General features: G+C 42.0%; 1 protein-coding gene across 1 annotated transcript in view; it reads left to right on the top strand.

Moving 5' to 3' along the window:
* The window catches only part of kctd17 (potassium channel tetramerization domain containing 17), a 40,897-nt gene extending 16,898 nt beyond the window's left edge, over window positions 1–23,999 (top strand). Inside the window, 6 exon segments of the mRNA XM_071206771.1 lie at window positions 10,206–10,314; window positions 12,713–12,804; window positions 15,276–15,374; window positions 18,509–18,634; window positions 20,631–20,801; window positions 22,338–23,999. Of these exon segments, the coding sequence (XP_071062872.1) occupies window positions 10,206–10,314; window positions 12,713–12,804; window positions 15,276–15,374; window positions 18,509–18,634; window positions 20,631–20,771 (567 nt within the window). The 3' untranslated portion in view covers window positions 20,772–20,801; window positions 22,338–23,999.
* Window positions 24,000–24,543: the final 544 nt, after the last annotated feature.

Genomic DNA, 24,543 nt, shown 5'->3' with positions numbered 1-24,543 from the left:
TTATTTATTCCAATTGTACAAGAATACATTGAACACATCATGATTACATTATAATTCCCCTTGGCCCACTATTGATATTAAACAGAGCTTGAACGCACCGTAGTGTATCTCTATGGACCCGCTGTTCACCAGTTGCTAACGTTAGCTAGCATGGTACACAGAATACAGAATTGCTGCAATCGTCTTCATACCAGAGAGAAAGACATGTTTCTGGGTTATTATAAAGGCTTTGACAATCAATCTGTTTTCTCTTTTAAGTGCTTTTGTCCTGATGTGTGCCCGTGTGTACTAAAAACCAAACATGCTGGAGCAAAAATAGAAAATAAATAAGTTAATTTTCATGCAGAAATCTGTCTTGGATTTGCATGTGCAAAATATGCTGCCAAGAAACTTTAAAGGTCCCACGTCACGGCCATTTCTACTGATCATAATTCCATTGTTGAGGTCTACTAGAATAGATTTACATTGTTCAATGTTCCAAACTCTCATTGGTTTCTCACAGCATCTCTGTAATCTCTGGCTTGTTGGAGCTCCTGCCCCCCCCCCCCCCCCCGGGGCTCGCTGCTCCGCCCTTTGAGACTCGAGGAGCGGACAGTGTGAGCTGGATTACTGGTGTCGTTTCCTGGTTGCTGCGAGACACGGCGACACTCAGCATGAACTCAGCCCGAGCACACACGTGAGGGGCAGCACAGACAGTTTTACTCGCTACAGGGTGCACTTTGAGGGTTTGTGACTGCAGACCGTTTACATGCAGAACAACCTTCATAACACGAGGGGACGGGTGATAACCGGAAAAGCATGACATGGGACCTTTAAACCAACAACAAAAAGACGCGGATAAGGTCATCACACATATATTGACATTCAAGCCTTTAGACAAATGAAACCAATGCTTACCACCATGCTGATAATTACATATATAAGACACAAGAGCAAATTCAGTACTAGAAATTAGGGCTGCTCGATTATGGCAAAAATCATAATCTCAAATATTTGGGTCAATAATTGTAATTGGGATTATTAAATGCGATTATTCATTGACTTTGAAAACATCCATTTATTGGAGAAAAAATGTCAACAGTATGTTTTTAACAGTTGATTCCCCTGAACTTTATAATTCAACTGAAAAAATAATTTATAAAAAAAAAAAAAAAATCGTTTTATTTCGATTACGTTGTTTTCGTAATCGTTGCAAGCCATAACCGTAATCGCGATTAAAATACGATTAATTGAGCAGCCCTACTAGACATGGGAAGGTTTTGTAAATAGATTTTATTCAGCCGGTCTCGTGATGAGAGTTTCTCTGAACACACAGCTGTGGACGCACACAAGCATGAGCGATACAGCAGATTGGGCGCACACGGTTAGTTAATGGACAGAAATCTGGCTTTATTAGGGATGTAGCCGGGCAACTTTATCTGTGTTCTTCGAGGAAGAATCTAGTATTTACCCGGAAATATGTGCGGTTTATTCCTCTCAGTTGTTAAACTAGCAAAGTCATAAAACCATACATTTCATTTGATAGGCAAGCTGATAAAAGCTACACATTAAATCTGAGCTATATCACGATAAACATATTGCACATGTTCTCCGTCCACCTTCACGATAATCTAGTCAAATAATACGAGTAAAACATTAGATATTTCCTCTGAATTGCTGTCATCTCGTCTTGAGTTTGCAATGTTTCTTCTTGTTCTACAATAAATTGAATCACTCTGCGAAAGCCTGCTTCCATAATGAGGTCTGGAAAAGTATGAAGTGCATATTGAAGCGTGTGTGAAGGAGCAGTTCAGACGGTGTGTCTTCTCTCAGGAGGGCGGCTGATTTATGTGCTCTAATCCGCTGGCGTTGGTGTGTTTCTGGATGTTTTTAAACACACACGCACGCACGCACACCCACCCACACACACACACACACGCACGCACACACACACACTGTCTGACTCTGTGTTTTAATGAGATTAGCAGCACCTCAGCTAACCTTCCTGCCGTTATAGCGTTCCAATCTGCCCTCATGTCGTCCCACGCCAATAACATTATACTTTGATGCCAGATTATGTCAGCTGACCAAACTAGGCGGACATTTGCAGACTATAATCTTATTAGCTCAGATTTATGATAGCCAATGGCTCAATGCACATGAAATACTAAGAGGATTACTAGATGAGATTTGATTGCCTATTCCTAATGCTGTAACGTGTAGGCTTTCAAAAATAATTCCCTACTGACTTATCATACGATACATGTAAATTACCCTAATCATAAAGTAAGTTATATGGACCTGACATTGATCACTTTGGCGTTATGTATTGTTATTAGCCCCATCAATTTTACGAACAAGGATTATTTTTCGTCACATATAAAATATATGATAGTACCTACCTACCTACCTACCTACCTACCTACCTACCTACCTACCTACCTACCTACCTACCTACCTACCTACCTACCTACCTACCTACCTCCATTGCTTTTTGAAAGAGTGTATCTTCCTTATTTTTGCCTTACTATTTTTATTTCAGTGCCATAAAATGGTCTTAAAATGACAATAATATTGTTTATTGAAATTCCTTCTGTGACAATTTATTTTCCCACCCAAATGAGTTATGGTTACAGGTTTAGTAACGTGGGTTATCTCCTAAAATATTTAGATTTCTTTCTTGTTTTCTAACATTACATCTATGTCTCAGCTTGCAGCATCAGCATGGATTCTTTTACATGCGTCGACTCGCTCTATCATCTTATCCGTGCTTTGAGGTGAGGCGTTGGCAAAGAACTGTAAACACGAGGCCAGAGCCAAGGTCTTAATTAGAATAAAAAGTAGAGTTGTGTGAACTTGTCCTCTTTCAACCAACAGGAAACAGAAATTAGACGTATTTATTTAGACTACAGGGATAGAATCCCCAAGTTTTTCTCAGTAGAACGAACATGATAAAATACATGATAGTGCCTACCTACCTACCTACCTACCTACCTACCTACCTACCTACCTACCTACCTACCTACCTTGCCGCGCACAGAGAAAAGTGTCATGTATTTGACGTCATGTGATCGGCTCTCCTGATCGGCCTTTATAGAGAGCAACGATCGATCGGCAGAGAGTGAATATCGATCGGAGCATCCCTACTTCCTACCTGCCTAAAATGCCCCTTATCAGCACAGTTTTGCTGATTTTTTACATTAACTTCCATAAATAAATCAATACAGATGAAAGGATGGATGAACTTTGTCACAAGCCTTTTTAAGAATGTCCTAAACTTCCTCAGTTTTAAATCTGTTCTCATTAACCCAGGACGAAGCGGAAGCACAGTAAATAATATGTGTGTTTCCTCCTACATGAAAAACGTCAGCAACACTGAGAAGGCGTCGGTTCAGTCAGACCATCTGTGGCGCCGGAGATGGTAAATTAGGCTCTCCTCTAATTAGAAAAATCACACACACATCCGCGTTTTCCAGATCAGAATCACAGCAGCAGAACAAATACGTGTGTGTGTTTTCACATTTTCTATTGAGGCTAAGCAGTATTTTATTCAAGCATTTAAATCACAATGTATGCATTGAAACGAGGCAGGGATGCGAGTGTCCCACAAACATCCCATTAATAACCAATGGACTTAATAATATATTTAATTTATATAGCGCTTCTCATCTGCCAAGACAAATCTCGAAGTGCTTCACAACAAGGGATACTGATACGCTTTGAGATAATAAAAGACAAATAATTGTAATAATAATAAGAAATCAAAAAATAAAATATAAAATAGAGTACAAACTTTAACTTACCTCCTTTTAAAAACACTTTAGGCTTTTAAATATTAAACTAAATCCTTTATTTTTGTATCGGATTGGTTTTCATGCCAGAGATGTACAGTAAGTGTAAAACAAGGGTATTGAATACATGAGTCGGTGCCATTTTTAATCGTGCGGAGAATTGATCGACTGCCCTACTTTTTTGTATTTACTGATCTGCCAGTCAGTGATAAATGACATCCATGATGGTAACAGCAGATTTCAGGTCTTGAATTTCTTCATAATTAACACAAATGTTAACATAAATTAGATTAGATTATCAAAGGTCGCTGGGACCTCATAAAAACATTTAGTTTAGAGCATGACTCAAGAAATCACACGCTAATTATAACACTTTCACACTTATCTCTGATCGGATAACTCAAATACAAATGGATAAGTGAGGACTTTTTTGGCCGACATGGGCACCTTCACTGGTTGAGGCGCTCAACCCTGAAGCAATGGTACTTTATTAAGTTTAATTCAGTTTGCACATGCTCAAACAAGCAGCAGAATGTGTGTGTGTGTGTGTGTGTTTGTTTGTTTTCGTCTTTTGGTGATAGATTACCTCTGCAGGGACATGTTGTGGTGTCGCATCTTATTTCCCTGAACAAATGCTCCGTAAACTACTAACTAGTGTCCTCACAACAACCCAAAGTATCACCCTGAGAGGGAGGAAGGAGTGTTTTGTCGTCACGAATAACAATACTGATTCTGTGTGTGTGTGAGAGAGACGGAGAAACTGCAGCGATGACACATCCGGGCAGATTTTCCTCTCTCTGTCAAGTCAAGTCACGTCAGGGAGGCGTCGGTCTGTCCTCCGCCGCAGCCCACACACACGCACACGCACACACACACACACACACACACACACACACACACACACACACACACACACACACACACACACACACAGTCCTTCATCGTAGTGCTGCAGGCTGCGTCTTCATATCGAATCATCCCCCGTCTCTATGGCAGTGTCTTTCTATGCCTCTTTGTCTTTGTACCAGTCACTTCTGACGGGATGTGTAATGGAAATTATGAGTTTAAAGGTCCCGTGGCCATTTCTACTGATCATAGTTCCATTGTTGAGCTCTACGAGAATAAATGTATATTGTTCAATGTTCCAAACTCACATTGGTTTCTCACAGCATCTCTGTATAGTCTGTGTATTCACTCTCTGTCCTACACGGCTTGTTGGAGCTCCTGCCCCTGTGGGAGGGGCTCCACGGATTGGTCCATTTGGGCCAATCCGGTCATTTGTTGTTGATCTGGGAGTTCACACGTCACAGAACCCAGGAAGCAAACAATGGAAGAAGAGAAATCCCCACCGAGGCGTTCTGGGGCAGCAGACAGGTCTTCTCTGAGTTAGAGTTCTACTCGCTACAGGGTGCACTTTGAGGGTTTGTGACTGCAGACCGTTTACATGCAGAACAACCTTCCTAGCACACGGGGACGGGTAATAACCGGAAAAGCATGACATGGGCCCTTTAAGAGAACAGAATGCTATTTGAAGCCTATATATAAAATAATGTCAAGATTTCGAAGGCTCGTTGTTAAATGTAGAAGAGCTACAGCGTAGTTTTGACATTGATAATATGAGCTCCTCCTACAGTGCAACACACACTTCATACTGCAAGAAACCAAACTAATATCGTTTATTGCAGATTTTCCACCACAGACCTTTGTGTCATTCTTTTCCTTCTATCGTATTTGTCTTCCTGTTGTTCATTCCCGCAGGCCTCTCCCTCTTCCTGTCTTCTCCCTCCCTTAATCCCTGATTTAGCTGCATAGCACATGCTCCATCCCGCTTTACAGGCAGGATCCGGCCCTTTCCGTACGTCAGTGTCACATCAGAAGCTGCCGTCACGCTACGTCAGCAAAGATTGGACGTGGAGAGATGAGTGTCGGGGATCAAATTGGCTCGACAGCAGCACCATCTATCATTCAGAAATGGACTTCTTCAGGCTGCTCGCAGACTCCACTCTCCTGATTCTGTCTGACTGACTTACTGCGGGTTTATTTGGGGTTTCTTACTCTCTGTCTCACTGTAGAGACGATGAGTTTCAGCTTATATTAATTATGAAGTGAAGCAGCTGTCCTCGCGCTGTCCTCACATCCCCGGACCCCCAGACTCCGAGAAGCACAGGGATGTCAGTATTGTTTATGAAGCAGGGTATAGAAAGTACATTATGGAAATGAAAATACTATTTATTTACTTTTACAAACAGTGAGCAGCTGCAGCATGTGTGTTGCAGGACATGTGTAAGCGTGCAAGCGTCTTTGAGTTGTAGAGAAGCGCTAGGCCTATAGGCTATACATCTAATGTATTATTATTATTATTAGGTTATGTCCTATGTGTTGGACATGTGTGGTTGGACTCTGTCTCACAGGCAGGCTGCAGTGTAACATCAGAGGAGACTGGGCCAATCGTACATTCTCAAACTGCACCACTTAGAACTAACTAAACAATGCAGAGATTATTTTTATATAATTGTATTCAATAACCGTAAGAAATTCAACAGTATGAAGTGATTTGTAAATAGGAATACAGATTTGACTTAATGTTTTCATAAATATATTTTTCTCCCAGTTTGTCATGGGACTTATTTTTACCCTCTCAAAGATCCGGAATCGAGAACCGAAAATAACCGGAATCGAAAAGCAGAACCGGAATCGTTAAAATCCAAACGATACCCAACCCTATGTGTGATGCAGTCAAATCTTACCGCTCACTTACGTTAGCGGTGTCGTAAAACCGTGGGGAAATGTAAAATACGATGGCGAAGAAGAAGATTCCAGTGGCCCCAATTTTTGTCCATTCTGGACAAGTGGACAGTACATTTCCAAACTCACTTGTCCATGGACGAGTACTCTCTAAAAACTTCTTCTCACACTGAATAGATGAAGGGGTAGATAATGATGCGCTGCCGAATCAATTAAATACTAGCTAGTTTCAAACAAGAGATTTAATACAAAGTAGAATGTTATCAGGTAGTCACTGTACGAGCGTTTTACTGCACATTCTTACTTTAACTCCATATTTTAGTCCTTTTTTCATATATCTTTTATTCATTTCATTCTAAACTGGAGCAACAAATCCAACTTTGCCCGGGATAAGTCAAGTATTTTTATTCTGATTTGATTACAAGATGCTATTTCAATAATTTCATAAACCAGGCATTCCTTTTCAAATGTATGTATGCATAATTGGAGAAAGATGTGTGTGTAAATAAGTAATATTAACTTAGTGTGTTTTTCTTTGTGCTTCTTGCATTTCATGGTTGAATTGAGGTCAAATTCAGGTTATTGCTGATGTGTTTCTCAATGTCGAGGACGCTTGCTTGGTAGCACATGTACCTGTCAGTTGCTTCAGAAGCGAGGCAAGAATCCTTCCTAGCCTCGGAAAACGAAGAATTGTGGAACAGGTGTGCGTCATATGAGAGGCCCCGCCTTAAATGGAGCGCGATTTCCGCCAAAGATTTGGAAATTGGTCCGTGCGTGCGCAAAGCATTGTGGGGATTTTAAGACCGCAGATTCTACACATGTGCAGCCTGGAAATGTCTCGCTACGAAGGACGTCGGCCTCGGTAGAATTCCAAGTATGCTGGACATTGGAGCAGTCCTTCGGCGGCACTCGATGACGTGAAATAGTGTCTCTGGAGCAGCCTTCCTCGACATTGAGAAACGGCCCCTGTGTCTAGTCTGTTGGCCATTTTTCTCCAGGTCTAGTAGACAAAGCGTTTTTCACGAGAGTCAACTACGCTATAATTACATGTAGCAGCAACTCGTAAAGCACGAGAAGTAAGTAAGCAAGATGCGCGTTTTTTATTTATGGATGATTAAATCCAAGAAGCCACAAAGCTTGACAATATGTTTGAGTAGGTAGAGCAAATTCAAAAGAGAAATTCTTCGATACAGCCGCAAAACTGAGGAGGAAACAGCGCATCCAAATCAAACCTGCAGCCTCTTATAATCTAGTATTAGTAACAACATACCGTTATATCTAAACTGTACACTCCTTTGTTTACAGTCCAACTTTGTGTTAACCTGGAACTAGGGCTGCTCGATTATGGCAAAATCATAATCTCGATTATTTGGGTCAATAATTGATATGACGATTATTAAAAACGATTATCCATTTACTTTGAAAACATCAATTTATTGGAGAAAAAAAATGTGAAAAGTAGCTTTTTAACAGTTGATTACCGTGAACTTTATCATTCAACTGAAAATCCAATATAAAAAAAAAAAAAAGTAATAATAAAAAAAAAATTGTTTTATTTCAATTACGTTGTTTTCGTAATCGTTTCAAGCCATAATCGTAATTGCGATTAAAATACGATTAATTGAGCAGCCCTACCTGGAACCGATGTCAGCAGCTGATACGAACACCTTTCCAAATAAACAAGATTTGAATAAACGGAAATTCCCTTTTTTCAACATTAGTAACAAACCAAAAGCTGGAGCAGGAAAACATTTGCAGCATGTTGGTATTTAAATGTTGCCTTTTGGGTTACAATCAAATAATCAACGGTCATCACATACAGCGAGGCTGAGTGGTGCTTTGAGTAAAGAGCCGCTATAAAATGCGTCTGTGCAGGATGCTGCGGCTAAGGTTGTTTTCATTCAACAAACCATACAAATAATCAGAATAAAGCAGGTTTACTTTATCACGCTGAAGTTTAAGGGCTTTGTGGATTCTCAAACGTATCTGTCTAGAATTTTTACTCACCATAAGAACCAACTACACTGTGTTCCTTTTTGCTTCTCTCGACCAATGCTCTCTAGACTGTTGAACCTATGTTAGTGACACATGAGTCCTCTTCAATACGTTCCCTCCTCCATCCTTCTACTTTAATCTCCTCGAGGCCTGCATGTTGTTGTATGGATATTTCAGCAGTGGCTCTTTTGTGAATTTGACTCTTTAAAGGGCAGTGCTTCAAGCGATCATCACGAGAGAGAGCTGTGTGTGTGTGTGTGTGTGTGTGTGTGTGTGTGTGTGTGTGTGTGTGTGTGTGTGTGTGTGTGTGTGTGTGTGTGTGTGTGTGTGTGTGTGTGTGTGTGTGTGTGTGTGTGTGTGTGTGTGTGTGTGTGTGTGTGTGTGTGTGTGTGTGTGTGTGTGTGTGTGTGTCTTTAAAGGGCAGTGCTCATGACATAAGCCATCTACTCTGGAGAGCCAGGAAGCAGTGGAATCTGTGTCCTGCTGCTGTGATACGAGGGTCAAATAGCAATGTCTTATTAGCTTGTTGTTATGTGAGATTAAATAAAAAAGACAACCAGGATGTTACTCTCCAGACAGGGAGCTTTGGGGCCAAAAATACTACACAAATATTGCTCAAGAGGCCCCTTAATGCGCTCAAAATAGTAGTAGCAACATCCTATGTTTACACTTAACATATGAACACAAAAAAAGTTTTCTGAGCAATGTAGAAAGTAACAGACACGTTGCACCACCCGAGTTAAGGTCAGTAGACAAACATGGAAAAAGGCTTTCTGCAGGAACGTAAACACCTGCAGTTTGTTGAGTTGTGTCACAGTCTGCTTTCTCGCTCACCTATTTTCTGCATTAACATTCCTTAGTCACCTGGGAGTCACACCCTGTCTCTCTCTCACTCTGTCACACCCATCAGCTCCATTAGTATTTAGGCCCACTTCGCTTTCACCTCAGTGCCAGGTCGTACTTTGCAGCATGCCAGTCTTTCCCGCATTACCCTTCAGATTGCTCTCCCGGTTTCGACCCTGCCTGCCTTGCCTGCTCCCTGACCCGGTCTGTACCTGCGCCTCCCGTCCTGCTTTCTCCTGGAACCCTCGCCTGTCCCCGACCAGCCCTTTGCCTACAATCTGCCGTGTTGTCTCCTACCAGCCTATTGCCTTCAATAAAGCTGGTTACCGACTATCCCTGGTTTCCCGTGTTCTGCATTTTGGTCCTCGGCTCGTTTGTGACAAGTTGTAATGTTTTTTTAACTGGTAATTTTCATTTTTACAAATCAAGACATATCCGGACATAGGACTTTTATTCAAATGACAAATAATAATATGGTTAAACAGAATATTAAATAAAATAAAGCAAAAAATAAAGTAAAACAGTTATAAGTTAAAATAAGGAAACAAATAAGATAATTATAAAAAATATATTAATAATAGTAAAGTAAATACACACTTTTTCAGCTTGGGAGCTACTTTTAATTTGACCAAGCCCACATGAGCTACCTACAGGGCCGCCCCTGCCCAATCTGTGTCGCGGGGGGTGCTAGTGGACTAAACGGATAAACTGTGGCGCGCTTACACTAATTGTGCCGCATAAGCTCATAATAGTGCGCTGCATTTGCGCTTCAGATGAGGAGGTGAGGGTTACACGGTTACATTTTCCATAAGTTATAATGGTTTAATGGAAGTTTTTTTTTTTCTGTTTCAGGACGATTCGGGAGCCTATGTGATCGACAGAGATCCGACCTACTTCGGTCCAATCCTGAACTACCTGCGGCACGGAAAACTGGTCTACAACAAGGAGCTCGCTGAAGAAGGTCCGACATGTTTTGAGTCTGAGTTTATTTTAAATGTTGGGCAAGTGGAAATAATGAAATGGCTTAAAAAATACTGTGTACCTCCATACTGCCTTCATGTGATGTCATTTCCCCCCGAGCAGTCCTTAGTTTCTAGTTTCCTAAATGTGAAAATATACCATATACAGATAACTAAATATTGTATCTTGTAATTGTTGCTTGCTATAAAATAACAGAAACACTGTACATTATTTTGCTTAAACAAGGCTAAAAATAATGGATACATGTTTGTAATAGTAGCTTAAGGTGGGCTAACAGGGTGTCCGCAGGGGGGGGGGTCTTAAAAAGTATTACAAGTTGATAAATCAAGTTAGCGAAAATGAAGGCTATTAAAAAGTATTAAACGGCATTTTCCAAGGTATGACATGTTGTAGCTTGTTTTCAATAAGTATATGAATTGTTGTATTCCACAGTCTGCCTGAATGTAGTCATGGCGTAGGTGTGTAGTGTGATTCTGAGTAGTTTATTGATGGCATCCCGTTGGGTTTGACGTCATCTGAACAGGACATCGCACACTCACGGCTTGATAGCGCGCGAAGGTCCGTTTACGCCGGTTGCTAAGCAACATCGTTATGGGGAAATGCAAGTCTGCGTCCAAATGGTTGGAAGATAAGGAGGAAGGACAATCAATACTGTATATAGTCAATATGAGGTAAAGTGTGTCGCCAAGGTAACCGGTTAGAACTCCAAGTGGCGATGAGGTCTTAAAATGTGTGTAAAGTGTCTTAAAAAAGGTCTTAAAAGATTTGACATTGACTTCAGGATTCCTGCATACACCCTGGCTAAAGACAGATAGAAAAAAGTAGAGCAGATAAACAGAGAAAATATCACACCCTCTTGTGTATAATTAATAATTCATTAATATGTAGTTGAACATCTGCTCAAATGGACATGATTGATGCTGTTTGTAAATAAACTGGATTTTATATATTTAACTCAGTATATAGAGCCTCTTGTCCTCAGTATTTAGAGCCTCTTGTCCTCAGTATTTAGAGCCTCTTGTCCTCAGTATTTAGAGAGCCTCTTGTCCTCAGTATTTAGAGCCTCTTGTCCTCAGTATTTGGAGCCTCTTGTCCTCAGTATTTGGAGCCGCTTGTCCTCAGTATTTAGAGCCGCTTGTCCTCAGTATTTAGAGCCGCTTGTCCTCAGTATTTAGACCCGCTTGTCCTCAGTATTTAGAGCCTTTTGTCCTCAGTATTTGGAGCCTCTTGTTCTCAGTATTTAGAGCCGCTTGTCCTCAGTATTTAGACCCTCTTGTCCTCAGTATTTAGAGCCTCTTGTCCTCAGTATTTAGAGCCTCTTGTCCTCAGTATTTAGAGCTTCTTGTTCTCAGTATTTAGAGCATCTTGTCCTCATTATTTAGAGCCTCTTGTCCTCAGTATTTAGAGCCTCTTGTCCTCAGTATTTAGAGCTCCTTGTTCTCAGTATTTAGAGCATCTTGTCCTCAGTATTTAGAGCCTCTTGTCCTCAGTATTTAGAGCCTCTTGTCCTCAGTATTTAGAGCCTCTTGTCCTCAGTATTTAGAGCTTCTTGTCCTCAGTATTTAGAGCTTCTTGTCCTCAGTATTTAGAGCCGCTTGTCCTCAGTATTTAGAGCCGCTTGTCCTCAGTATTTAGAGCCTCTTGTCTTCAGTATTTAGAGCCGCTTGTCCTCAGTATTTGGAGCCTCTTGTCCTCAGTATTTAGAGCCTCTTGTCCTCAGTATTTAGAGCCTCTTGTCCTCAGTATTTGGAGCCTCTTGTCCTCAGTATTTAGAGCCTCTTGTCCTCAGTATTTAGAGCCTCTTGTCCTCAGTATTTAGAGCCTCTTGTCTTCAGTATTTAGAGCCTCTTGTCTTCAGTATTTAGAGCCTCTTGTCCTCAGTATTTGGAGCCTCTTGTCCTCAGTATTTTGAGCCTCTTGTCCTCAGTATTTTGAGCCTCTTGTCCTCAGTATTTGGAGCCTCTTGTCCTCAGTATTTAGAGCCTCTTGTCCTCAGTATTTGGAGCCTCTTGTCCTCAGTATTTAGAGCCTCTTGTCCTCAGTATTTAGAGCCTCTTGTCCTCAGTATTTAGAGCCTCTTGTCCTCAGTATTTGGAGCCTCTTGCCCTCAGTATTTGGAGCCTCTTGTCCTCAGTATTTGGAGCCTCTTGTCCTCAGTATTTGGAGCCTCTTGTCCTCAGTATTTAGAGCCTCTTGTCCTCAGTATTTAGAGCCTCTTGTCATCAGTATTTAGAGCCTCTTGTCCTCAGTATTTAGAGCTGCTTGTCCTCAGTAGTTAGAGCCTCTTGTCCTCAGTATTTGGAGCCTCTTGTCCTCAGTATTTGGAGCCTCTTGTCCTCAGTATTTGGAACTGATCCTTGTTGTGTTTTTGTTTGAAGGCGTCCTGGAGGAGGCTGAGTTTTACAACATCACGCCGCTCATCAAACTGATCAAGGAGAGGATCCTGGAGAGAGACTCCAAGTCCACGCAGGTAAACACCTCCTGTCAATGTGTCAATTTAGCGAAAATGAAGGCTATTAAAAAGTATTAAATGGCATTTTCCAAGGTGTTACATCTTGTAGCTTGTTTTCAATAAGTATCAATTGTCCAAAGAGGTTGTGTTCCACAGTCTGCCTGAATGTAGTCATGGCGACGGCGTAGGTGTGTAGTGTGATTCTGTGGAGTTTATTGATGGCATCCCGTTGGGTTAGACGTCATCTGAACAGGACGTCGCACGCTCACTGCTTGATAGCGCGAAGGTCCGTTTACGCCGGTTGCTAAGCAACATCGTTTTGGGGAAATGCAAGTCTGCGTCCAAATGGTTGGAAGAGAAGGAGGAAGGACGATCAATACTGTATATAGTCAATGTGAGGTGAAGTGTGTCGCCAAGGTAACCGGTTAAAACTCCAAGTGGCGATGAGGTCTTAAAATGTATGGAAAGGGTCTTAAAAGGGATTACATTTGACTTCAGGATTCCTGCATATACCCGGACACACACACACACACACACACACACACACACACACACACACACACACACACACACACGGTGGTCTGAGTGCAGGGCCTTCCAGTAGGTGTCTCTTTGTTGGTGCCCCCCCCCCCCCCCTGCTGTCCATCAGACTCTTTTCTCTTCTCAGGATGATTTCTCTCACTCTTATATAACCCCTTCGCCTCTCACGCCATCATTCATGCATTCAGCTCCAATGGACTCTGCGGCCGGTCGCCTCGGGTTGAATATGCTGCAGGCATATGGAAGAAAGGGCTGGTTGTGTAGCTGCTAGCTTTGTCATAATGCAAAGGTTTTATCAAGGCATATACATTTGGATTAGGATGAGAATATTGAATTTATTCGGCAGTTAACGCGTTTTTGTGACAGTTGTTTAATTTTTATATTAATTAAAATATTACATTTACTATAAATATTGTTAAAAGTTAATTAAAAATGTGCAATAAAATAATATAGAATACATATATTGATATGAACTCAAAAAGTTAAAGTTAAAATGTGCAATAAAACAAAAAAAAGAATATTTATATATTTAAAATATTCTCCATGTCTCTTCTACATCAACATGTGTCCCCTCTTCTTCATGTCTCCTCTACATCAACATGTGTCCCCTCTTCTTCATGTCTCTTCTACATCAACATGTGTCCCCTCTTCTTCATGTCTCTTCTACATCAACATGTGTCCCCTCTTCTTCATGTGTCTTCTACATCAACATGTGTCCCCTCTTCTTCATGTGTCTTCTACATCAACATGTGTCCCCTCTTCTTCATGTCTCTTCTACATCAACATGTGTCCCCTCTTCTTCATGTCTCTTCTACATCAACATGTGTCCCCTCTTCTTCGTGTCTCTTCTACATCAACATGTGTCCCCTCTTCTTCATGTGTCTTCTACATCAACATGTGTCCCCTCTTCTTCGTGTCTCTTCTACATCAGCATGTGTCCCCTCTTCTTCATGTCTCTTCTACATCAACATGTGTCCCCTCTTCTTCATGTCTCTTCTACATCAACATGTGTTCCCTCTTCTTCATGTCTCTTCTTCGTCAACATGTGTCCCCTCTTCTTCATGTCTCTTCTACATCAACATGTGTCCCCTCTTCTTCATGTCTCTTCTACATCAACATGTGTCCCCTCTTCTTCATGTCTCTTCTACATCAACATGTGTTCCCTCTTCTTCATGTCTCTTCTTCGTCAACATGTGTCCCCTCTTCTTCATGTCTCTTCTACATCAACATGTGTCCCCTCTTCTTCATGTCTCTTCTACATCAACATGTGTCCCCTCTTCTTCATGTCTCTTCTACATCAACATGTGTTCCCTCTTCTTCATGTCTCTTCTTCGTCAACATGTGTCCCCTCTTCTTCATGTCTCTTCTACATCAACATGTGTCCCCTCTTCTTCATGTCTCTTCTACATCAACATGTGTCCCCTCTGTGGAAAGAGACTCTGAAAGTCTCAGGAACAAAGATTTTCTCTCTTTTTGATCCATTTCTATAAAAACCTGTCTGAAAATGAGCTGATCAGATTTTGGCCACTTGATGATGTCATAACGATGTGTTGTCTTGTGTAGCCATTAGCCAATCAGCAACAAGGTAACCCCCCCCCCCCCCCCCCTTATCACCTGAATCTCCTCTAGAGCTCCATTGAGTTCTTTGTAACCAAATGTCTCTCAGAGGGGCGTGGGGAGGGGCTCCTTGTTTTCATCTAAAGTAACAGACAGAGAATCAGCACTTTGGAAACAGGGCTGAAACAGAGGGGATTATGGGTAATGCTGCAATGATCTGTTTGGTGTTTCAGCCAATCAGAGACAGGCTCTGTATATATCTGAGACCTGTGATATATTGATGAAAAGCAGTTTAATAGGAGACCTTTAAATAGAAAGAGTAAGTACATAATTACACTAATTGAGACCCTGCTCCTGCCTTATTTAACCCCCCCCCCCTCCTCTCTCCGCAGCAGGTGCCCCCCAAGCATGTGTACCGCGTGTTGCAGTGCCAGGAGGAGGAGCTCACGCAGATGGTCTCCACCATGTCGGACGGCTGGAAGTTTGAGCAGGTCAGCGTGCGCGCCTGCAGAAAGCCCCGCACCGGACTGCTCTGGACTGTGGGTTGGACTCACGCTGCTGCTGACCTTCAAACTTGACCCTTTGGCCTGACCCTGACCCCCCTTTTTTTGCCCCCTCCCACTCTACCAAAGACCCCCAGATTGCACCAATTTGCACGGTGTAGATTAATGAATTGACTTTAGGCTGGACTTAGGTTGGAGTCCATGTTTGCTGAAGTCTTTCCCACCGATAGTCCCGAGAAATCTAAAGATCCTCCTCTAGGAGTCGAGAGATAGATTTATTACATGGCTTAGTTGAATACTCGATTCTGATTGGTCAATTCAGAACACGTGACACGTTGTTAATCCAGTACAGACAGACCGCTGTCAAGGACTTATTGACCGTTGTTAAGGACGCTCACATCTGCACAAAGAAGTCCGGTCGATTGAACTGTATACCGTTTGGCCGAACTGGGACAAGAAAACAGCGGAGAAGTAACGGGGCAGAAACCCTCCTTTTTACGCAGCGGTCCAGACATAGACATCAAACGAAGACACATATTCAGTGTGCAGTTCCTTTGGCATCAGGGCAGGGATATCTAGATACTTTCCAAGCTTTGACATCATGAGTCGTGCTACTTTTAAAGCAAGCAACGATGTTTTCAAATCTGTAATCAAAGAGGTCCGCAAAAACGCTATCGAAGCGGTTCTTGCCGTTGCTACGTAGTTCAGTAACAACGGACTATTTTTCTTAGCGGATGCATATAATTTAAAATGAATAATAGCCTACTATTTTCTAAATCTATAAAAGCATTTCAATTAATATTGGGAGTCATATCGTTACTTACGGGATAATGTGCAGCGACTTGGTCCTTGTGGAGAACACCCTTCATGCCGCTTGGCGCCGGGCTCCTGATCCGCCTGTCGGGTGTTCTTCTCCCCGTAATGACCGCCTCGCTGCACACTATCCCTTACTTAGAAACCTTTCGTAACACGAACCGTGCGTTCACATAGTGAGGTAAATATTAAATAAACCACAGACTAATCAGTCAGTATTATACTTCTCTTGTAGACGCATTCAAACGTTCTAAAGTGCTTGAACTGGTTTGACCACCAGATATTGAAAACTGTTTGCTTGATAATCCTTTCCTTTGACTTGTTTGGCTTTCATTGACAGAATATTATGATAAAGAACATTTTTTTTTTAATTGCTAAAATGCCAAAGAGAAAACACAAAAGGCACCAACAAATTAATAATGATAGTTACATGTTCCAGAGCAGTTTTCTGTATTTAAATTGACATTGCGATGACTATTAAAAAACATAGTAAGCAGCCCTGAAAACAAGCAATTCCGATATGTCGACATCTGCTCTGGGGAATTGATTCAGCGTTTTTTCGACTGTGAATAATCGAAAAGTTGAGAAAAATAAATGTGAGCTTACTCTTAAGAGTTAACATTTTGAAGGGCTTCGCTCTAAAATAGTTTAAGCTGCAGAACAGCATTTACTCTCCCTGTCGACAGTCTGTTTGAAGTGTGAACACGCAGTAAAAAATAGCCACAGTCATATTGATTTCTTGAGTCTCTGTAATAGGGAGGAGTCTGGCAGTGGTAACATCTATTTGAAGGTGAAGGCCTCTCCAATTATAGCTTCTTTTTTTACCCCTAAAACTCCCCCGTAGACCCTCTTTTCCCACTGCTTCGCCCACTGCATGCTGCACCGCGTATTTCGCCCACGATTCCCTGCAGAAGCCGACCCACAGTGTTTGTGCTGTTTCCCCCACAAGTAAATCATGCTTCTTGTCGAGTCCAAGGTCGAGTGTCTAACAGCAGTCTTAAGCCCCGCCCACTCCACCTCCATCACGCATGAGCACCAGAAGTCTCTCCTGGCTTTAGTCTAGATCAGGGGTGTCCAAACTTTTTTCACCGAGGGCCACATACAGAAAAATATACGATGGCTGGGCGACTCCCTAGAGCTGGGGTGTCAAACTCAATTTCATCACGGGCCACATCAGCATTATGGTTGCACTCAAAGGGCCGGTTGTAACTTTAAGACTATATAAAAAATACATACATAAATATTTAATATATATAAAATAATGTATTATATTATCCTATCGGATAGGATAATAACTACATAATTAACTACGTCTGAAAGCAGAAGTCTACGGCAAATAATTGCAAGTCTCTTCAGTGAGAATGTCACAAAATGATTTAAAAGGAAAAGACGAAAAAAGAAGAAGTGACATTTTGAAAAAAAGTCAAATTCTGAGAAAAAAGTCAAATTTGAGATGCATTGTGGGACATGTAGTTTATGGGCAACGTGCTTCTGTAAATCGGCATGTAACCGTATAATAAACATATTATATTCTTTGCAAGCTCTTGTGGGGCCACATGAAATTAAGTCGCGGGCCGGATTTGGCCCCCGGGCCTTGAGTTTGACACCCCTGCCCTAGAGGTATACTGCCTCATAAGTTCAGTATTCGGAGACGTGTGGCGCAGTGGACTAGTGCGTTGGTGTTCGGATCAGGGGGGGCACAGGTTCAAACCCCACTGCAGTCATGTCGTTGTGTCCCTGAGACACTTCACCCCAAATTGCTCCTGTGGGGATTGCCCATAGTATTGAGTATGTGAGTTGCTTTGGATAAAAGCGTCTAACAAGTGACATGTTAAGTTAGCAAAATCAATCAAATGTAGGGAAAGTATACTTGTGAGTGTTGGCAGCCCTTACAACAGAAGCATCAGATTGATTATAATCAGGAGAAATAGGAAGGGTGTATTTCAAGCTTGTTAATAAGTCATAGGGCTTTTTCCTTATCAACTAAGATATGTTTGAAAATGTTTCCAACTTGAATTGACTGATTTTATTTGAAAAATGAGTACTACTGTGCGATATATGTTTACATTCATATTGAAGAAGTACAATATAAGACAAGCACAAGTTCATTTGTGGGCCGTATTTGATTATACTTTTTGAATTTGACGAATTTGGTCGTAGTTCGGACGCCCCTGGTCTCAGGTCTCTCTCTTCCTTCCTCTTGCTTTGAGTTTTCTCTGCCGTTGCTTCTGATGCTTGCTGTCACTCACTCTCCTCTCCGTCTGTCCCTCTCTCTCCTCTGCATCTCTTCCCCTCCCTCTTCTTCACAGATGGTGAACATCGGCTCGTCGTACAGCTACGGGACGGAGGACCAGGCTGAGTTCCTGTGTGTCGTCTCCAAAGAGCTTCACACTCCCGGGTCGGGACTCGCTACGGAGCAGAGCCACAAAACAAAGGTGAGGCTCAGTCCTTGTCTTTCAGGAACACACACACACACACACACACACACACGTATGTTTGAAGGAATACTTAACCTACAAAATGACGTTTGTGTAACAATAATTCACCCCGTCTTGAATTCTTATAGAAAATGCTGTTTTTCTATGAGGCCTGCATGTCGAGCAAAGATTTAAAAAATACTGAGAAAAGTCTTGATGATATAAGACTTAAACTAAGGCAATACTTTATCAAAACATCCATTTACAAACCCTCACACAACTTAGCCTGATTTTCAAATGTTAGCAATGACCACTGTAGTGCTTTCTGACACCCTCCCTTAATTCCTCAACATAGTGGAAGAGTTATTTTAAAGGGGACCTATCATGCAAAATGCACTTTCTTTTATACATCAACACGTGTCCCCGGTGCGTCGGGGAACTCACGCAGCGTCAGAAAATAAAACCCTCTCTCTTTTCCTCCGTACCCAAATCTCTAAAAACGGGGAACAACGGAGCTGATCCAGATTTGCGTCCGATATGACGTAATATCTGAAATGTGGACCCACGGGCCAATCAGAAACGTTGCTATCAGAAACAATGCCCGACTGTTTTGGACGTAATGTGGTCGGTGTTTACATTAGCATGCTAACACTCAGAGCTAAACTGTGCTGGAGAGCATGTGTGTGAAGAAGCAGGAAGTAAAAAGGAACTCACCTTGTGGTATAACCGGCAAGAGAGAAAGCCTTTGAGCTCCAGACTGTTTCAGATCCTTGATAATCCATGATATGGCGTTTCATCACGGCAGCATTTAGTTTAGACGGTAGCTGCCCGGTCCCGCATGAGCTCAGACCCCTCCCCTTTTATTATTTTTAAAGCTTTATATCCAAATCAGCGCTTTTAAAACAGGAAGTGAAACAGAGGGATATGAGGCGTGGCTAGAAAACACTTCATAGACATGTTTTTTATATATTTGTATATATCTGAGACCTGTGCTATTGCCTAAAAATAGCATGATAGGTGCCCTTTAAGATGTAACGTGTGAAAAATGTATTTTAGCTAGCCTAATTAGCAATTCTGAGTTTCTGAATAACTTCACCGTTGAGCATAATGTTTTACTTTCAGTGAGCTTACACGGCGTTTCAAGATGGACGAAATCCCGAAACGCAAAGAATCTATACAAAAAACTTCTGTACGCATGGCTTGCAGGGTTCTTGCTGCTCTGAGTTTGTATCCTCGTGGTTGATTGCACTTATTGTAAGTCGCTTTGGATAAAAGCTTTAGCTAAATAAAATGTAATGTTATGCATAGAAAGAGCAGCGAAAGGGAACGTGAGGACAAGGCCTAAGTCTCATTTAATCAGCTGCACTCGCTCATTAATGTATTTTCACTATTCTTACTATTTAAAACCCTCCTGCATTAACAGAGTCACACTTATGGAAGTTAAAAGTGTTTTAAATAGTGAACTTTGAGCTGAACGCATGAGTTCTGGGAGGGAGGAGAGTAGCTGTTGTTAAAAGCGACACCTTTTTACCTCAAATGATCAAGAATTTCTTCAATTTTTTGGTTTTCCGTTCACTGTTCACACACATGAGAGAAAATCAATGTCTTCAAGAATTCAAGGGAACACGGGGTGAATAATTGATATAGAAAAGATCATTTTATGTGGGTAGTGTTTCTCTAAATAGGATCCAGCTACAAGGCCGTAGAGTGTGTGTCTTTGGTGTGTGTGAGTCCTCTCATTGAAGTGTGTGTGCTTTGATCCTCCACTCGACGCTCCAAATGTCACCCGCTTCAAAATGTCATTCACAAACACGTTCACTGCCATCTTCACACTGCTCTCTCCTGCTTGCATCAACCTTCATCCTCTCTCTCCTGTGGATCTATAGAAATGTTTTCTCTCTATCGACCTCTCCGCTTCTCGCTGTCCGCTCACTGACACTCATCAGCGTGTCGTCTTGTTTTTTGTTTGTTTTTTGTTTTGTGTTTTCCCCTCCGTCCATCGTGCTGAATGAAGCCGGCAGAGATGCAGGAGGAGGAAGAGGAGGTGGAGGAAGAGGCTGCGAAGGAGGCGGAGGAGGAGGAGGAGCAGGAGGAGGAGGAGGAGGAGGGAGAGAAACAACACCGAATGAGTGGATTAGAGAATGAGGGAGAATGATGTTTTTGTTCCAAAGAGAGGCGGGAATGGGTGAGGAACTGTACGGTACGTGTGCTTAGTGGGTAGATATGGTAGAATCTAGTGCGTGTGTGTGTAGGTGTGTGTGTAGGTGTGTGTGTGTGTGTTTAGGTGTGTGTGTGTGTGGAAATCTGGGATGTGTCATGGCGCTGCATTGAGAAGGAACGATAAGCCCAGTAAACACAGTGCCTACCGCACATGAGTAAATGTATTTGTGTGCAAACTAAATAATTGTTCGTAGCAAATACACTATAGCGAAACAAGTGCATAAGCTTTAGAAGGGGGCATAAATACATCTCTTTAAAATCATATTTACATATCAACAGCAGAAATGTGTATATCTATAGAATAAACAATATACATTATCACTATGAGGCCCACCTACTACAACATACAATAACATACATTATTATTAAAGGTGTAGATAGTTAATCTATAAAGTGTTGGTGTGAGTTATTGAGTGTAGGATAAATCAGCAGTAGATATATCCCCGAAGAGGAAACATCTATTTCAGAAAATGGGGTGAACTGTCCCTTTAAGCCAGGGGTGTCAAATTCAAGGCCCGGGGGCCAAATCCGGCCCGCGACTTCATTTTCTGTGGCCCCGCAAGAGCTTGCAAAGAATATAATACGTTTATTATACGGTTACATGCCACTTTACAGAAGCAGGTTGCCCATAAACTACATGTCCCACAATGCATCTCGTTTTGTGACATGCGCACTGAAGAGACTTGCAATTATTTTCCCTGGACTTCTGCTTTCAGACGTAGTTAATTACGAAGTTATTATCCTATCCGATAAAAATCCAATTCAAAGGCAATCATGTAATACATTATATATATATTATATATTTATATAGTTACAACCGGCCCTTTGAGTGAAACCTTTATGCGAATGTGGCCCGCGATGAAATTGAGTTTGACACCCCTGCTAAGAAAGGAAAAGCAAGCATTATTATTCGTGTGCGTGTGTGTGTGTGTGTGTGTGTGTGTGTGTGTGTGTGTGTGTGTGTGTGTGTGTGTGTGTGTGTGTGGTGTGTGTGTGTGTGTGTGTGTGTGTGTGTGTGTGTGTGTGTGTGTGTTGTGTGTGTGTGTGTGTGTGTAAACAGTGTCCCGACGCAACCTTTCTCAGATATCGATCCACGCTGTGTTTCTATTGGCTCTCATTACCGATGCCGTGACATGAAATATCCCTGACCTTCAGAGCAGCAGTCAGACGTCCCTCTGTGTGTTCAGACAGGACTGTGTGTGTGTGCGTGTGTGTGTGCGTGCGTGTGTGTGTGTGTGTGTGTGTGTGTGTGTGTGTGTGTGTGTGTGTGTGTGGTGTGTGTGTGTGTGTGTGTGTGTTGTGTGTGTGTGTGTGTGTGTGTGTGTGTGTGTGTGTGTGTGTGTGTTTTCTGTTGATCCATTATGCATGTCAGTGAAGTCATTTGCTCTCATTCTGTCTCCATCAGCATCACCACATCATTGCATAGCTCATGTAGTAACGTGTGTATATATAAGATATTAAAAAACAATTCCTAATGTCTGTTTTTCTTTTTATTTCACAGCTCTTCCAGCTCCATGGGTCCCGGATGTAGAAATGTACAAGATATTTAAGTTATTCTTTTCTATTCCTATTGCGCGTCATCAACACGACAACAAAAGTGTGTAGCATTGATATCAGTTTATTCGACAAAATGCCAGGGAGACTAAAAACACAAATGCTCACCGTGAAGCACAGCAATACTTCAAAACGCATTTAAGTCGTGGAAATAATCACGTGTTTGCGTACGTTACCTCGCCAAGGGCAGTGGTGTCGTGGAGTTTAGTAAAACCTAACCAAAGATCAGACCTGAGGAAAAGCAGATGGTGTGAAGGAATCAGATCATTAAAGCATTTCCTAAGGGCGTTATTCCTCAAGTCAATTTCAATCAGGACCGACGTTATATGTCGTTAAGACCGGAGAGTGCCATTCAGTTAAATGCTGTCAGTGTGGAGATGAGTCGACCCCCACGTTTAGGGATTCATTTCGCTTCTTAAAACAGACACCCGTTGAACATGCGGATGAATTATCAAGGAAGAACGTTTTGTCTTTGATTCAGTGAGCTTTGAGCGCTAAATCCATTTAGATCAGGGGTGTCAAACTCAAGGCCCGGGGGCCAAATCCGGCCTGTGACTTCATTTCATGTGGCCCGCAAGAGCTCTGAAAGAATGTAATATGTTTATTATACGGTTACATGCCGGTTTACAGATGCACGATGTCCATAAACTACATGTCCCACAATGCATCTTAAATTTGACCTTTTTTTTTTAATGTCACTTTTTTTCCAGAATTTGGCTTTTCTTTTAAAATCATTTTGGGACATACGCACTGAAGAGACTTGCACTTATTTGCCCTAGACTTCTGCTTTCAGACGTAGTTATTTATGAAGTTATTATTACCTTATCCGATAATAATCCAATGCAGAGGCAATAAAGTAATTACATTATTTTATATATATTCAATATTTATATATGTATGTTTATATAGTCTTAAAGTTACAACCGGCCCTTTGAGTGCAACCATAATGCTGATGTGGCCCGCGATGAAATTGAGTTTGACACCCCTGATTTAGAGAGAAGGTGATGTGTTGTAAATATTTCATTTTCTGCTTTTCGGAAATTGAATCGGACCAAGTGCTCCGATCGGTATCAGCTATCATTCGTTCTTAATTCTTTAGTTCTCTATTTAAAGGTCACCTATTATGCAAACTCCAAAAAAGACCCCCTCTCTTTTTGAAACCTGTCTGAAAATGAGCTGATCAGATTTTGTCCGCTTTATGATGTCATAACGATTTGTTGGCTTGTGTGACCATTAGCCAATCACTGAAGCAACGCAGCTCAAAATAAGCAGACAAAACCACACACACTCCACCGACACACCGTCAGAAGAAAGGCTGTAACTGAGAAGCCAATACATGAACATGGAGAGAGGAGCTGTATCTCTGTTTTGTAAAAGATGATAGTCACACTAATATAAAATAAAGGCTGCTGTGCCGCAGTGCAGGTGAATGATGGAGGAGGGTTACCATCACATGTTACAGACCTCTATTGGCAACAAGTAGGAATTGCACCACAGATCAAATGTGTAAACTCTGCACAAAGTCCGTTTTTATAATGTTGTGTGAAGAAATTCATTACTATCATTCAGCAAATAGCAGTGTTTTCGGTCAGTTTATATCAGCAGGTACTTTTTTATTGGCAGAAAATCTACAGAGGGTCGTACAGTGCAATCAGAGAGATACAGTATGTCCACGTTTTGAGCAAGTCCACGAATCCAGTCTTTGTCAAGTCTGTCACCACCTTCGCGCAGCTGCTGGCGCCACTTCGTCCAGTCCTCCGCCAGCCTCTCCCAGTTGTCCGTCGCAATGTCCAGGGCCTTCGTGTCACGTTTTACGACATCCTTGAAGCGCAGCAGTCGTCCTCTGCCTCTGGAACCAGCGCTCAGCTCGCTGTATAAGATGTCCTTCGGCAGGCGGCCAATCTGGCATTCTGCGAAGGTGACCGAGCCAACCGCAGCCTCCTGACCTTCAGTGTTTGGAGCATTGACTTGCTGCCCGTGTGCGCGCCAGCACCCGCCTCGTTCGTGACCTACGTATACAATAGTCATGTTTAAAAACACTAATATTTACCCGGAAACACATCCATTGTTGAACAGATGCTAATGTTGGGGTAGGACTGAAGGCCCTGACACACCTACCCGATTTTGGGAGTCAGAGGCAGTCGGGCATTCGC

The sequence above is a fragment of the Pseudochaenichthys georgianus genome, chromosome 19 (assembly GCF_902827115.2).
Source record: "Pseudochaenichthys georgianus chromosome 19, fPseGeo1.2, whole genome shotgun sequence".
Lineage (NCBI taxonomy): Eukaryota > Metazoa > Chordata > Actinopteri > Perciformes > Channichthyidae > Pseudochaenichthys > Pseudochaenichthys georgianus.
The sequence above is the reverse complement of the archived record's forward strand: the minus strand, read 5'-3'. Positions and strand labels throughout refer to the sequence as shown.